The sequence below is a fragment of the Tursiops truncatus genome, chromosome 18 (genome assembly GCF_011762595.2).
Source record: "Tursiops truncatus isolate mTurTru1 chromosome 18, mTurTru1.mat.Y, whole genome shotgun sequence".
NCBI classification, from domain to species: Eukaryota; Metazoa; Chordata; class Mammalia; order Artiodactyla; family Delphinidae; genus Tursiops; species Tursiops truncatus.
Window position 1 is genome coordinate 13,036,264 of NC_047051.1, and position 13,385 is coordinate 13,049,648.

General features: G+C 32.0%; 2 protein-coding genes across 6 annotated transcripts in view; one reads left to right on the forward strand and one right to left on the reverse strand.

Moving 5' to 3' along the window:
• The window catches only part of LOC109550234 (uncharacterized), a 529,004-nt gene that overhangs the window by 390,025 nt on the left and 125,594 nt on the right, over nt 1-13,385 (forward strand). The gene's annotated exons all lie outside the window — the stretch shown is intronic.
• The window catches only part of POSTN (periostin), a 34,242-nt gene that overhangs the window by 2,536 nt on the left and 18,321 nt on the right, over nt 1-13,385 (reverse strand). The window contains exons 16-21 of one of the 5 annotated variants that reach the window (XM_019936731.3): nt 12,739-12,784; nt 9,718-9,798; nt 6,560-6,649; nt 5,794-5,883; nt 4,687-4,764; nt 4,222-4,305 (exon numbers count right to left, since the gene is read on the reverse strand). In XM_019936731.3, the coding sequence (XP_019792290.1) occupies nt 4,222-4,305; nt 4,687-4,764; nt 5,794-5,883; nt 6,560-6,649; nt 9,718-9,798; nt 12,739-12,784 (469 nt within the window). The remainder of the gene's footprint in view (nt 1-4,221; nt 4,306-4,686; nt 4,765-5,793; nt 5,884-6,559; nt 6,650-9,717; nt 9,799-12,738; nt 12,785-13,385) is intronic. The other 4 variants (XM_019936732.3, XM_019936728.3, XM_019936733.3 and 1 more) reach the window with 4 other exon arrangements.

Sequence of the window (13,385 nt, forward strand, 5' to 3'; positions counted from 1 at the left end):
ACTTTTGCACTGGCAACAAACAGACATTTGTTTTCCATATATCATAATGAATGTTTACTATTTGCAAAACATATTGTTTTATTATGGCATGTAGCACCCCAGATGATGTTCCATTGTTGCATGGAGTGACTTACATGACTTTTTCACCCTTTTTATGAAAAGCATCACTTTATGATGAAAGGATGTCTAACATTCTATAAAGTTTAGCAGAAGAATCTTCCCAGAGATATCCACTCATTTTTTCCAGTCATTCCTATTTGTGATGTATCAGACTTCTGCCTCTGTAAAATTCTCATTGTAAATTAATCTATGATCAACTTATAATACATGAGGACAACAAAATATCATAACTCTAGAAATATACCAGTAAGCAATTCAGGAAGTGTGTGCCAACATACTCCCCAATTTAATTCCAATCCTACAAGACCATTTAAAAGTTAAGTAGCTAAAAATAATAAAATCTTTCTTATTTTAGAATTTTAAGTGTCTCATAACAATGCAGTTTTTTGTTGTTATAGTTGCAAAATACTTCCCAATTCCTCATTTTTCTTTTAAATCATTGACAAGACCACTTGGTCAACCTAAATTCACATTTTCACTCTGTCGTTGGACATTTGAGATCAATGAATAAGTGTGGTCCCTATGGCAACTTTCTTTCTCTGCTTACCTTTTTTACTCCAAGTTTTGAATTCTTGATTTTTATATATCATCTATACTCAACAATGAAGTCAAAATTTTTGTTTTATATATATATTCAATTCCCTGAAATCCCATAAAAAATGACATGAGACTATCACCAACAGTATTGTGGGCTGTATAATATCAAGTTTAAAAAAAAGGGAAAGAAACATTAAGCATTTTTTGAAGAATTCTGTTTCTGTCTACATAGCATATTTCCAACATGTCTTTTTTCCCCCCAGAATATAAGATACATAACCATTTATCACACTATATTAATACTATAATAAAATACAGAACTAGAGAAAACCTCATTAGATTGGATTAGTGAGGGAAAGTTTATGTGAGATAGAAAAGTCTGAATTATGGAATATGCTCCAGTTGATATATTTTTCTTAACTTCAGGTTTACTTGGTCACAAAAAATGGCTTATAAAATGTTGCCATGAAAAGATGGATCCAGTCTTTAAGCAGTGAACAAAAAGCATTGTTTATAATGGACTTATTAAATTCCAAAGAGCACTTATTATGCAATTTAAAACAATATTTTGACATTACTTTTCAAAACAAGCACTTACACTCAGATTTTCTTTTATAAATTTGGCAGCATCCAATTAATATTTATCCAATTAACTAACTTGTTAATTTATTATTATTTGGCTATGATAAAATCAAAATAAGAAGTGTTCATTGTGGCAAACAAACATCTCTGGAAGAAAAGCTTGATTAAAGTGCAGAAAACCAGATTTGCGCTCAGTGGCCCTCTGCCATCTCAAACTGAATGACACTTGTATTAGGTCGTGTTTAGAGAAGCTAAATATGGCAAGATAAATTAATCATTGAACAATCCCACAAAAATGCTCCTCTCCACCACATGTTTCCTGAAACATACAAAATGCTTCAGCTCACTTATTTGCAAGATTTTTGCATTTTTACATGGCTATGACTTTGGAAATTTGGAGTGTAAAATATTACTTTGTTGACCATGTTAACGTTAATTGACCGTAATCCTGATAGTAGCTAACATCACTGAGAGTTGATATGCGCTGAACATTATTCCAAGTGCTTTTCACATATTGATTCATTTATATGTAGGTAACATTACTATCCCCACTTTTCAGATTAAGAAAGCAAGGCAGGAAAGCATCAATTTATAATACAAGTTAGTTCAAGTTGGAACCCAGATTGGAAGCCAGACCTACAACCTGATCCTATGTTCTCTACAGAAGCCATAAATCTTTACATGTTATACAGGCAGATTTGTCAAAACCTTCCCAGATAACTTCTTGTTGTTGTTCCTTTCTCCATAGCCTACTACTTTGCTGTTCTCCCTTAATTACTTTAGTAGTTTCAGTAAATGTAGTTCTATCTAAGACAAGAGTGAAAAACTCAACACATTTTATGAGAAGAAGTTTTAGTTAAGGGGTCTGAAGTGTTTCAATGACAGATCATATTGGTACCAAACTGACCACTTAGCCATGTTAATAAGAATGACCTAAATGATTGAGGAATACACTCAGTTCATCAAAATGTACCATATGTACCACAATATGAGTAGTTCAGATAGAAAACTCCAAGCTTTGAGATGAGGACCACATTTACCTATAGATCAATTATCAATACTCTGAAAGAAAAAAAAAAGCCAATCTTGCATGACATAATCTTTATTTACACCAGCTTCTTTGTAAATTGGTGTCTCTTGGGATCTAGACAAGAGATACTTGTTATTCAGTGTTGACCCAATGGTTTTACAGGGCTGGAAGAAAGAAAACTAGCATGTCCACTTAGTGTCCAGATATTAGTAACTATACTGCTTATATTGTCTTTCTTATGAGAAAAAAAAAAACCCTTGGAAATGTTTTGATAAAAACTTATGTTGTGACATTGACAAAACCAGCGCATTATGAATATGTGGAGAAACCAAATACTGGGAACTAAAGGAATCAGCCTTTGGGATGAACATAAACTAGAGTTAAAGAAGGATTCCATTAACAAAAATTAGAGTATCTTATTCTTGTAACAGGTATTATCTTCTCTTGGCTGAAGTTAGTCTTCAGCACTTAGTTCGTCGTTTATAATGGACTTGTTAATGGGGGCTTATTGAAGGAGAGGAAAACATACTTACCGAAGTTTAAGCCTAAATAAATTAAAGCAATATATACAAGTGCAGTTACTAATTGGTTCATTCTCTACAAAGCACTGCCATTCTACAAAGCCGCTTACTATGGCAAGGACTGAAAAAAAAAAAGAATTCAACTTAATTTTCATGTCTTCACCTCTTCCCTCAAATCCCTACCTTTTTCTAGTACAGTGTTAAGCATTTAGGGGTAGATGAGTAAATTCTGTATTAGATCTCACAGGAAACTGGTTCTGTTGTGGCTTTGGGAGTGTCACATATTCCCTGGAGTCTGAAAGGAAATCTTGTATTTTTCAGACACAAATTTTTCTATTGAGGGGAAATTTAATCATTGGTTCAATAAAAATTATTTATTTTTACTATCACTGAACAGTATCAATACTATGTAAGAGATTCTACCTATATAAAAGTAAAGAATAAAACAATAATTGCCAAAAATATACATGGTCCCAAGAGAATTTACAACTTCTTGGACATAGTACTACAATTTTTTTAAATTTTAAGGATAAAACCCATTGGGACCATACTTTGGATAAACATTAAACTTCAATTTAGTGTTTCTCAATTCACAGTATATTTCAAAGAGCATATTTGATTTTTTAAAATAATTTAAATACTTGTTTCTCTAAAACAATTTCTTACCTTACATTCTTTTATTGTTAAGAAAATGAACTGGAAATTAATTTATTCAAATACCAATTACCCAAATTATACTTTTTTAACATTTACTATTTCTTTGAGTAATTACCATTGAGAGTTTGTGTAAGATTTTGAATTCTTTTTTTTCTTCTTTCCTTTTAAAAGTAGGTCCTTTTAACGCCATAGGCAGAGAACATTCCATATTTTAAATATTAAAATTAATTTCATATGCAAAATAATTTACAGCTCCAGGTATAGATTATGACTCAAACTGTTAGAAGAAACAGATAACCCATTCCCAAGTATGTAGTTTTGGAAAATAAAAATACTAAATGCAATTTTTTTGCTAGATCTATGCACTTAAAAAATTCATAAACATGCCTCTTATTATTGTTGTGGGCGCAGTGAATACATTTTTTAAAATATAAAAAGTATTTCAATTTGGGCTTCTTTAAATAACTACCAATTTTTAAAGTATACCCCTTTCACATACAAAAATATCTTTACAGTTGTCTGTATCAAAGCAAAAAAATATTCACTGCTCCCCATTGAACTTTTTAAAGACTGTTTAAACTAGTAATTCTTTCTTTATAATGCTTACTATAACCACCATTGACCCAATCAGTCTGTTAAGACAGACATGATGTTGTCTTTTTTAACCTAACTAAAAAAAAAACAAAATAAAACCTGAATGCTCAGTCTTTAAAAAGTTGAAAATCTCAGTTATCAGAACCTGTTAAGTGGGTTAGTTGTTTCCCTTTTACTAACCTCCCTGAAGCAGTCTTTTAATTTCTTCATCTTCAAATAAATGACCATCACCACCTTCAATGAATTTGGTGACCTTGGTGACCTCTGAGAGGATACATGTTTATAGCAGAAATTGGTTTATGTAATAAAAAGGCAGGAGACGTGATGTGATATATAATGGCATCTGCCCAACAATGAATTCCAGACCAACACTTGGTTCTTTCTTGGTTTTTAGTGTTACTTTTTGATAAACCAATTTTCTTACAAAGTTGTTGAACACTGTATAGCAAATATAGAACAAAACAATCAATATGACTGTCATTTGAGTTTCATTCCCTATCTTTGGACTTTTTTCTTGTGTTGGTATGGAACTAGAACAAAGGAATGAGATAGAGTAGAAAGTGTAAGAGGCTTCAAAGATTATTTTAGACTTTGACATAGATAGCTTAAAGAAATCCACATTCTTATTCTTCTAGACATACTGACCTTCTTGCAACAATTTCTTCAGAGTTTCGTCTGCTTCTCCACCACTAGTTGAAATTCTAGTGTATTTTATTTCAGGACCTAAGGGAAAGACAAAAAAATAATAATAATAAGGAACTGAAACAAGGCTGGGCAAACTTCCTCTGTAAGGGTCACATAGAAAGTAATTTAGACCTTATGGGTCTTGTGGTCTGTGTTGCAGCTATTTAACTTTGTCCTTTAGAGTGCAAATAGCCATACACACTGTATAAATGAATGGTCACACTGTGTTCCAATAAAACTTTATTTACATAAATAGGTTGGCATGGGCCATATTTGCTGACTGCTTGTTTAAACATGGACTGCCAGGGAATTCCCAAAGACTTAAAAAATAGCTGAATTCAGAATTTTAGACTAATTCACTGATGGGAGACTGATACAGAGGTTTACTGAAATTATTGATCAGTTGTTCTATACAAGCTTGCATATTATTTTGGTGTGTAGATGTGTATGTGTAAACCTTAAGATTAAAGGAAAATCGAAGGAGGGAATGGTTTTTTTCTAGGATTTAGTAACTCATTAATAAATAGCAAAGTGAAGATAGTGTATTATATGATACACATGCATATTCATAATAAAAACACAGGCTTATAGATTTGTCCCAAAATTTCCAATTCAGAGGAAAACATAGATTACATATTTAGGATTAGTATTATTTCTACCAAAAAAGAAATAAAATGACTTCAGTAACCACTAAGAAAATGACTTAGTTTCTTTAATGATTCTTATAGAGATATTTTAGGATTAAATGGTTTGCCCTTTATAATCCAGGCATAGTTCATATACAGAGTTAAAAATTACCTGTAAGATCTGCTTAGTAGAGAACTGTAATCCCAATCTAAACTTTTCTAAGAAGATTTTACAATAACTACATTTTTCAAGTGAGTTGGATTATCCCTTCTATCACTCACAGGTGATTTTTATCATCAAGGATGATGTATTGATATTTTATCAGGATAGTTTCTTTTACAGTGTTTCATGTACACATGCCAGTTATTTTTTTGTTATTCATTTTCATTATTTTTGATCAATATGAGATTCAGGATCACATTTGTTTAAAAAAAACATTACCTGTAATGATTCGTTCTTCTCTTGTCTCTTTTTCAGTTATTTCCACAGGCACTCCATCAATGATTTTGGTGTATTTTTTAATAATTGGCTCTGAAATAGGGGAAGAAAATGCATTTGATTTATCCCCTTATGGCATCTAAATGGCCATAAGCTAGACATTTTAATGATTAAATGTATTTCTCACAACAATGCCATTTAGAATTCAATCATAATAATTTGGGGGACGTATCTCAAATAAATTCATATAACAGAGGTCTAAAAGGTAGTGGTTATGTCCTGAATCTTGGGTAAGGGAGAGAGCCAACTAGCAAGCTAACACTCCATGTCATATTTGTCTCTTGACTGTGGAATGAGTGTTCAGGGAGGGTCCAGGGAATTATACATCATTAGAATGGGAATCTTATAAGTCCTAGCAATGACTTATTAGTCAGTCTTATAGAATGGCCACTCTTTCTTCTAAGTACAATATGTTCTTTTGTATTGACATGATTGTTTTCATTATATTTCATAATCATCCTTGCATATGCAGAGTAATGACAGTTTTGTTGGAACTGGTGAGTTAATGGTTAAATCAATTCCAACTATATCCATTAAAAGGTAAACTATGTTTTAATTGATCGGCTAATAAGAATCTGTAACTGAGAAAAGTTTTCCCACAATTTATATAAAACAAAAGTCCAAGAGAAAACCTCAGATATTCAATATATTTAAACCAACACTGTTTGAAAATGTTCACAGTAGGCTACAGGAAACACAGAGAACGCACCTCCGTGGATCACTTCAGTTACTGTTTCACCTTCTTTAATCAGCCTGAATTCAGGTTCACCTTCAATTTTGACCTTTGTTATTGTGGGTCCTAAGGCATTGTTTTAGGAGACAAATTATCATGTTAATGTAGTCCTTTAAATTTACCAGAACAGGAAATTTATTTCAACATTTGGTGTTGCTCACATTTCAAAGTGGTTTCAGGCTTTATGAAATCGGTTTTAAACAGTTCCCATTGTCCTCAAATTAAACAGTATTTATGAGAACAAATAACTCAATCTATTGGTGTGCTACTAAAATAACTTCCATCTGCTTTAGCATTTAAATTGATGTTTAATTGATCCATTTATTCATAGTTGTAAAGTATGATCATGCAAAATATTATATGTGACTATACATTGTGAATCATACAGTATGAACAAATTTGAGTGGCTCTAATGATAAGTAGTGTAGATCTTACTTTACCATACTGATATTGTCTATTACTTTCTTTTCTTGTTAAATTTTTAATTTAATTTTTAATCAGTCAGTATCTTACATTTTTTATCTAATGGGCATAAGACTGAACATCAAAAAAGCCCAACTTTATGCCTACCTTTAAAATACGAAATTCAGGTTTTATGAGAAAATAGATTTGAGTACTTACCTTCTATATGTGAATGATGCATATATTTACTAATAAATAGTTAAACAGTCCTTCAAATGCAAAAGTTAAGTGTTGCATTTGACTTGCAAAATGATTTTGCTCCCAGAGAAAATCATTTTGAATGTTAGAAAGCAGATTACTACATTAGTTAATCAAGACTGTTTCTTAGAGAAGTTCAGTACATTTAACTCATACTGTGACACCCTTCAACAGTTGAATATAACTATATTTGCTTATCTTTGAGAGGGTTTATTTGTTTGTTCAGAAATTGTCAATGTACACCATTACCCAGAATTATATAGTCTAGGACAATCTAAAATAATGAAAACAAGAGTACAGTTCATTCAAACAGTAAGTATTTCGCACCATAATATTTGATCTATGTGGTCAAGGGACACTGAGTATCAAAACGTAAGCCCAAGTTTTAAGGAAACTTCAAAAGGAAAGAACAGCTAAGGAGTTTAAGAACAGGAAATGAGTTAATAAAATATCCCAATAGACATATCTTTAGAAGAGCCTCAACTGGAATTTCAGAAACATCATCTATCCTTAAATTCTATGAAGGCAGGGATTTACTACCAAAAAAAATTTTTTTTCATATTTATTCCTGGCGGGCACCTACGAGAGTACCCGGCACCATACGTGCTCAATATGTATTCAGTTGATTTATTCTTACTTCTAAAATTTGGTTAGGTACCGTTTATAAGAAACATCTTAAAATTGTGTCTTGGGGTCTAATTTATTTAGTAAGAATTCAAGAGTTATCGATGAATCAGCAAAAAGTTCAAACAGTGAGAAGGAAATGCCAATAGTAATTCTAGAACTGGACAATTGTAAATGGCTGCCCAAATAAGTATTTGTCTCCCTCATTATATTGCACAAAGTAAAACTTCCAAATTGTTTAACTGGAGAGTTGTTAATGCATAGGTGACTTGACCCCATTTTTCATCTTAGTTCCCTTCATAGGAAAAACTCAAGTAGAGCTGATGCTTCATTGTGTTCCTAATTGAAGAAAAGTAATACAATAGAATCCTGCTCACAAAGATTGGGAAGATAAATGGGTTGAATGAAGAAGCTTGAAAGAAAAGAGAAGAATCTTTGAAAATAAAAATAGTACATGTGAATGATTTTTACTATAGAAGCTGTGTACAAGTGATTATACAAAATTTTAGGGAATCTGATTTTTAAAAAAGAGTACAAGAATCTAAACATCAAGGATCATTTTATCATTTTTCATTAAAATGATCAAGAAACATTTTCTCAACAAAAATTTCTGAGATTTAACTTCTTAAATCATCAAATTCTCTTCATCACTATATAAGAGCAATCAAATACTCAAATGACAATAGGTATAGTATGTTTTTTAAAAAAAGCACAGATTCCAAATACCTCAATTTTAAGTCTCAAGAATGTATAAAAATATAGATAACTCACTAGCTAGGAAATACACTTTTACATACATACTTCCAATGTCTAAGTTTTAAGTAATGACACACTTTTCGAGGAATCAAAAGTATTCAAGAAGTTGCCATCTTAATTCGTAAAATGAGAATACCCAAATCAAAGATAATTACAATAATAGTTTTCTTGAGATTCAATTGAGGATATCATCTATTCCTTTTTTGGAAGACTGTTTCTATTCTTCTTACAGAATAATGAAGAAAACCTGGTCTTTCTTCTGTGGCCAGTCACCACATTAAGATTCTTAGACATGGAAATAATTCTTAAGTTCCGATCCTTTGGGAGTAATTAAAATATGTGAAATGAAGGGGGCATCAGAGATGTTGGAGTTGGCTAACATACACAGTAGGGGGAGAGAGAAAAGTAACTTTATTTAATGCTCTAGTCTGAAACATCAGGAGATAAGTATATATGTAAGTATATGTGTCTATTTAATGTGTTATATATGTATACATATAAGAATATATAATGTATATTATATATAGACACACATTCAGGGCTGGAATTAAGGATTCTAAGGTTTGACTCAACTGCACCAACTACTTATTTCCTCTGTTTCTGGTGGTTTAATTAAAAAATATATCATGTGTGGATATACATTTTAAAAGCTTTCTTCAGTATACAGCTTCTGTGCTCTCTTAGGTTGTTGAATCAAAAATGCCTGCACTTTTTGGAACACCTCGCAACAGTATAAAAGAGATTTATGTGGGGAGACTGGAAACAAAACTATAAAGAGTATACTCTCTAAAAGAGTCTAGGTGCAGGAAAAATAGCTTAGGATTTATTTGTATGGTGAGTTATCTGGGTACTAGTGCTAATGCAATGGTAAATTAAGTTCAAATGAAATCAAATACAAGCAAATGTACTGAAAGTACATTTCATGCACCATCTACTCTGCTAAATAACTTACATTCCGCATTCTGCTGTTAAATGAGCATGCCATTGATATAGAAATATTTAGCATGTTAGTTTCAAAAAGAATGTAGATACATTCATAGAAATCAGTCTATTATATGGATTTTTAAGGAACCATGTATAACATTGATTTTTACCTTCCGTTTTGATAATAGGCTGAAGACTGCCTTCAATCACTTTAATTTTTGGTTCCACAACTTTGGTTATAATTTTAGTTGCTGAAAGTATAGAAAGTGGAACATAAATGATGTTTACATAAAAACAACCTGAACGAAATTCTCTCTCTTTTTTTGGTCTTTGTTGGGTACTGAGGTATCAGATGTGGTAATATGTTCAGGAAGTCAGATACAGGAAATATTCCTGGTAATTATCTAGTATCTTCTCATGTCCAGATGATGAACTCTGAAGTCCAGTGACTTGGATTTGTTCCAGTGAAATACATACTTGCTAAGTAAGGAATTCTATCTAGAAATCTATCATTTTGAACTGCACCACTAAAGCTCTTTACCTTCTTTTGTACTTCTTGAAAATATTGGCTGCGTAGCAACAAAGACAAATAAACATGATTAATTTCATGCAATTCATAATATCTTAAATTGCATTGTTGGATTCTTTCTCAATTAGAAGAAGACATTGAAAGAAAAAGACTCAAAATATTTTTCATGCATTTGATAACAGTGATACAGAAAGGAAAATACAAAAATAGTTCAGAATACTTAAATGTAAAAATGGATTCCAGCCAGCCAGACATGAGCTCTATGCAACAAATATGATATGATCATGTATTTAATTATTTAAGTTACAGGCTAAATTGGCTTTAATTTTCAGCTTTATCATCATCATTTTTATACTGAAAGCTATGTATTTTGAATGTATGTCATCCATCCAGCTGAAATAATAATAATGTGCAAAATATATTTCAGATAACAGCCAACTATTTGGTTGGCTTTTGGTTGTATAGATTAACTGGAAGTGTGCCTCTGGAGCCAGATACCAGAGCTACTACTGGCTCTTTATCATTTCTGATTAGAGCCTTAAAAGATGGATTCATTAGATAAAGCACTAAAGCTATCTGTGCAATCATAACAGACTGTGTTGAAGCATTAGAGATGAGATATTAGCGCAGTCTGGATTTCTGTCACATTCTCAGTTCAGGTTTCTGAGATGTTTATCTGTGTCAACTCTTTGAATTCATATGGATTCTAGAGCTTAATTGTGACTGTGTCTCAGTTATTTCAGATTTTACATATTGAGATCTCAAATTATGAAACTAAAATATGTCAAATCTTTGTGTCCAATTACTGATTCCACAGGTGGCCTGGCCACAGAGGAACCTTTCCAGGAAGGTCAAATTCACAGAGGTCTCAGCTGCTACTATCAGAATGGGTTAATTACTTTTAGCTTAAATTTTTACTTCATGTTAAGGAACTTGAAGTTTAGAATGTTTATTGGGGTCCTAGTTTTGTTTCAGTCTTGCTTTTCTGAAGACTTAAATAGTTTTGACAGATCACGGGTTGAGGATTAAATACTGATTTTCTTCCTCTCCATCTCAAATGTCATATATTTGACAACACATACTAAAGAGCATTTTCCCCCCTTACAATTTAAAATGTATGGTATTTGGGGGACAAGAATAATACATAGTAAGAAAATTAAAATTTTAGAGACAAGTCAATAAAGGAACATGAAAATGGAATCTTTGGTTTAATTAGTCTCAACCTCTGTTTGAACTATGCTTTCAAGTAACTGCATACACGGAGAAGAGCTAAAGAAATATTCCACATCAGCATGTAAATCTCAGAGCTCTTTCAAGAGCTGAGTAGGTAGGTAAGATTCATTAGACTTGCATAATTTCACAAACTGTAGCTTGTTCTCTGTGAGAACAATTTAAGTAGAGGAAAATAAAGGAGTTATAATATTTTGGCTCAATGTAAGCAAAATATTGCATTGACATGTAAAAGGTAGTGGGCCTCTCATGGATAAAGTAGAAAAGGTAAAGAAATGTAGTGCAGATATACGTTTTTAGTGGAGGAAGATGACATAGCATTTCTGATGAATAGAGCCCATAAGCATTCTTTCATTTTTTATAAAATATATCTTTAATAAGATTGTATACTTCCATACTGGAATTTAAACCGTGTTGAATTATAAGTATTCCAACTAAGTCATTGAAACAGCGCTGAGCTGGCCTGATACTAGGATTGTTTATGTTATTATTACATAATTAAGATCAGTAAGAACAGCAGACCTTTTGTTTTGCTCCTTACATCATCTTTACTCCTTTTCCATATCTAGTGTAAATGTTAAGGAAAATTTTCTTAATTAAATAACAGGATGCTCATGGTATAAAATAGAATAATTCTTGCCAAGATAAATGTGGGAATTGAAGCAATGCTTTAGCTACTGATGCATTTTGAGTGTTGAATTGTAGAGTCAAAACAAAATGGAAAGAATTTCTGCTTTGAAAGCTGCAACGGAAGAGAGGAAAAAAGACAAAGGAGGAAAAAGCCACACTGAATAAGAAATACTATGAGTTACATTTATGAAAATGAAATACCTTTGCTATTGTTAAGAAGTAGAGGTTTAATTTTGATAATCTGGTAGAGTCAGGAATAAAAGAACCTTGGAATCTAGAAACTCTAGGTTTATCACCTGACAATTTTTTTGTTCCTTCATCCAGTTTTGAATGGGGAAGAGTTTCTGAACCACCAGCCCATAAATATTAGACTTCTCTGACAGCCTGCCCTTAGATGGCTGAGGTCTTGAGAGTGGAATGAGCTACAAATCTTTCAGCAATGTTATTTCTGTGTCCACATATTTGAATTTTCAGATAGCTCTCAAGTGCCTTTTAGCTAGCTCTCCTCTTTGTATGTTTGTGTCTTTTTTCTCCTGCGTCTTTGCAATGCTAGCAATTATATCTATATCAAGCTAGCAGATGAATGAGGAAGTGGTTCATTGGAGTTGAAGGGTGTAGTCAAGGCTGAGAGGTCTCATCCAGACCTCAAGCCCTGTTTCAAGTGACATGAGATTTGCCATTGCTTGGAATTCTAAATACCAGATTATCAATCATCTCAGTAAACACAAAGAAAATTCTTGGGTTTTCTTTTTTTTTTTACATCTTGCCACTTATATGTGACAAATATTCATTATGTACTTACTGTAGACAGTTATGGGGATTTCTTTGAAGGTGCTACCACGAACAAACTGAAAATAAACATTATACTTAGTAACATGAAATGTAGTAGTTGTATTAACAAAATCTTGGCACCATGATTTTTAATTTTCACTGAAGTAAAGACAGTGAAGCTATCATTATATTTAGTAAAAATGAAGGCTTCATATAAATCATCTTCCAATTTCCTGCTGTTGGGCAACATGGCATAAAATGGTTGGATTTGTTACTCAGAGTTTTAAAAATTATAGAATAGCGAATCCCAAATTAAAAGTTCATTAAATAATACTCCCTATGTTGTCTGGTGCTTTAACCCTACCAATATTCAACCCAATATTTATCCTAGAATATTCCTTTACCTTTAACTATTGTGATTGGTGACAACTTCTTATAAGCAAATATTTTATCTTTCCCTTATATTCTGTAGCAAAAATATTTGATAATAGAAAAATTATAGTTTCTTATCTACATGTCTTATCTTCCCTGCTGGACTGTAAACTTTTTGAATAAAGGGCCATATCTGATTCAACTTAATATTTCTCATAATACTTAACATTCTGCTTGGCCCCAAGTAGCTTTTATTAAATCCTCCTTAAACAAAACCATGAAGAAATGATGCCAGTGTACCATTAT